The following is a 3,652-nucleotide window of genomic DNA, read 5'->3' as shown; positions in this document are numbered from 1 at the left end:
GCGCAATCTCACATGTTTCGAAGGTTTTTTCTTCCCGTGTCCAGTGATCTCCACCAGCAACCCGTTGTTACTCTTCGGTGTCGCCATCCATCTACGCACTGCGGTCAACACATCTAAACTCACCGTCTTGTTCAATCTAATGTCCACCGGTTTTGAGTCGATCAATATTTTCGTTGGACGTTGTTTCCCTTTGATGCCCACTTTCCTTATATCATATACTAAAACCTGCTGGTAGAAGTCGTCTTGGTCTTCATGCGCCAACCAATTCACCACGTCCCTGTTGAGAGTGAGTTCAGCTGCTTTCAAGCGCTCTCCTTCTGGTATGTTAGTCACGTCGAATTTCAAACGAAACTTATGATGTCCACGAAAACGAGCATCGATTGGGCTTTCTGTAAGTAGCAAACAAAAAAAATACAATACAATATTTCTACCTTCGAATTCTTTCAGAAATATTAGCAACCTTCGTGTTCTTTGTACAAGCCTTATAAAGTGGCGCCACTCAACCAACATAAAATAAATACGGTGTATTGCAATAAACATGTCGCTTTACCCTTTTTTTCTTCATTATGAAAGAAAATTTCTAGTAATCGAGAGATTTAAATTTTTCTTATTATTTTCCTGAGTTTCAGCATTCACAAATTGTTTTTGATGTGCTTCATTATGAAAGAAAAATTCTAGTAATCGAGAGATTTAACATTTTTCTTATTATTTTCCTGAGTTTCAGCATCCACAAATTGTTTTCGATTCGAACCGAGTTGCGGTTGTATAAAGTCCCACTTTCGCTACCTTACCATCGGATAGTGGTGATGTAGGACGTACGGAAACAAGGCATATACATATGATACAAACACAGTCGAGTTTCAACATATCGCAATCTATAAATAAAATAATCACTGTAATTACATCTCTATGTACTGGGAACTAGACAAGAAACGCGCGAACTAAGGACAGTGGTTAAAGTTCGTGCCAATTTTATCGATTTGAACTATGATAGATGATGATAATAATAATAATATTACCTATATGTGTGAAGCTTCGCATCGTGTTCGCAGTGTGGGTGTGTACTCCAGGTTTCAGGATGGACGTGGTGTCAAGTTTTTGACCAGTCTGCCTCTCGTAGAGATCGACCATCTCTTTGGGAATTATAATCTTGCTGCGGTCAATCTTTCGCCCTTTGTGGAGTCCTAACATCGACATTAGATTGCCCTCAAGTTGTTTCGGCACTTCTGAGGCCGACGTCCACCAGGACATCTCGACTAGTACGACAGCGAGCACCGTCTTTGTGCAAAAGTTCATCACCTGCATCCTTCGCAACGAGATCCTATAATTCAACAAAAAAAAAATAGAAAACAAATCAATATCAATTGGTAAAGAACAATCCACATGAAAGAAAGATATCTATTGGGTCCGCGTGGTAGTTTTGAGTCAACTTCTAAAAGTATCGTGCGGCAGCGGGTTCGACTGTAGGAATCAGATTTCTCTACAAGAAAGGTGAACAGGTTCACAATCATGACCTCTTCATTGCTACACATAACTTTACGTATAACGTGGGGAAATGTGTCGTAGATATATGCAGCACCAGGTATTTCGGTTTGAAAGACAACAATAAAAGCTTGGAACTCAATCAAACGCAAATCGCGGAAACAGCAGCAACTTCATTACTTACTAATAAACAATATATTCAACGTTAGATCACTTGTAAACACATATACTCATACGCACAAAACATGGATATTCACATATCCATAAAAAATGGAGAAATCAAATTTCGTAAAAGTAAGATCTGAGAAGGAGAGGCTTTCGAGGATATCTTTCATCCTTCATTTATCTACTCTCCTCTGTGCACGGATTATATAAATAAATACCTGTCGTTTTTATATGGTTATTAGCAGGTTTCAAGTGGTTCAAATAAAAGAATACTTGAGTTCTTTAGCTACGTGAAACGTTTGCGATTATGTTGACATATTTATTGGCCCCCATATAAAATATATATATTGTGTTTGCGAAATGCGAAACCGTACCCTCAGGGGCTGTAAAGCTTCCTTTTTTTCCTTCGGTTTTTATAATCAAGAGGGGAAAAAAAACTAACATTTCAATAGAGAACAGGTGACAGAATTTATATTGTATTTGCTCATTTCATCGTTTTGTTTTAAGTGCGTATATTTCTACGGAACAGCAAATATGTTTACCAATTTAATTATTCATCTGTTTCCGCGAAAAGCAACAATGAAAAATGCATTATGTATATAATCCTGAATACTCAAGTAATTATTTATCTACCATCAATGACGATCTACCATTACTAGTTTCTCTAAATACAAAATGATTTGAATGCAATTATTTCGGCGGAAATTTCGGGCCTTTAAATTCGGATTTAAGTGCGTTAAAAATGTGAAAGTGCGCGCTTGGACAGAGTCTACAAGAAGCACAAGAATGTGGTCTTTAATATTTTTGTTATTATTATGATCTTCATCATCATCGTTATTATTACTTTTCAATTTCGGGGAACGCACGCCGCTTGTGTAATTAAAATTGTCTTTTGGATCCTATTCGGAATAACATTCAATTGAAATTGCACCTTTTGCGTGATAGATGAGTTTCGCAAGTTGCGATATGACGAAATGTGCGCAGAAATTAGCAATACATTAAGAAAATTTTATATAGATAAGAGGAGGAAAATAATGGAACCATTTTAAGTGATTATTGGAAGAGATGAGAGTTGAATAATTAATAATAATAAAGCTCTGTTATTGTTGTTTGTTGATGTTGGGATGTAGTGTATATATCAATAACAATTTGTCGGAGTGGACTGATTGTGTAAAGTTCAAGTTTGGTCTTGGTGTTGTGTCCGTTATGGAAACTTGAATCTTGATCCACAATTGTACTAAGTCGCGCGCGCGCCACGCTGTCTACGTCTCGCGCAAACATACGGACGCGGTCAGCGCTCACCGAAATTCCTTGGAAAATTCGCGATTTCTTATTTCTATTTACTGCAACGAACAGGACAATTCAAAGGAAGAATGTCACAATAATTTCGAGATTCGTTTTTGTTGAATTTATTGAAACAGTGTTTGTACCATGCTTACCGTAAGAATTCAAGAAGTAATTTAAACCCAGTGGCGAAACTATTCAAACGCACATTTCTACTAATGCACACACGCACCACTAGCAAGCACTACCCTAAAACTACAGACTAGCTTCAAGTCTAACTGAAGACTAAAGCAACTGAAGATCCCAGTCCCAATTACCTGGCTAAGGTGAGGGGTCTTGACCAACCATTGGGAGTACGCACGTGCGGGAAGATGGATTACAACAATTCCCGAATGCGTATTTTTGGTCCCATTATGCTACTCAAGTGGCTTTTTAAGTATTTCACCGCAATTGATGTTGCCACTCGCCCTATTCTCATTCTCCATCTATATTTTGCTCACTTGCCTTCTTGACGACACATCAATACATATAACTTATCTTCATAACCAAACATATACAGATATTCAACAAACTCAGTCACTCATGGACAATGTATTTTTGAACACGACTGTCCGCCGCTTTGATCTATTTTTATAAAGCACAACCTAATTTTGCGTAATTTTAATTGAGTTCATTTTAATTTTTTATTAATCAATATTTCAAAATAAATACATTGTGTAAG

The 3,652-nt window shown here is 37.2% G+C and overlaps 1 protein-coding gene across 1 annotated transcript in view; it reads right to left on the bottom strand.

Annotated features, from left to right (window-relative positions):
• The window catches only part of LOC108557335 (protein decapentaplegic-like), a 1,873-nt gene extending 568 nt beyond the window's left edge, over positions 1–1,305 (bottom strand). Inside the window, exons 1-2 of the mRNA XM_017913817.1 lie at positions 1,020–1,305; positions 3–389 (exon numbers count right to left, since the gene is read on the bottom strand). Of these exons, the coding sequence (XP_017769306.1) occupies positions 3–389; positions 1,020–1,305 (673 nt within the window). The remainder of the gene's footprint in view (positions 1–2; positions 390–1,019) is intronic.
• Positions 1,306–3,652: the final 2,347 nt, after the last annotated feature.

Source organism: Nicrophorus vespilloides, unplaced genomic scaffold, assembly GCF_001412225.1.
Source record: "Nicrophorus vespilloides isolate i.1.1-1 unplaced genomic scaffold, Nicve_v1.0, whole genome shotgun sequence".
Lineage (NCBI taxonomy): Eukaryota > Metazoa > Arthropoda > Insecta > Coleoptera > Silphidae > Nicrophorus > Nicrophorus vespilloides.
Note: the sequence above shows the minus strand (reverse complement) of the source record. Positions and strands in the feature narration are given on the sequence as shown.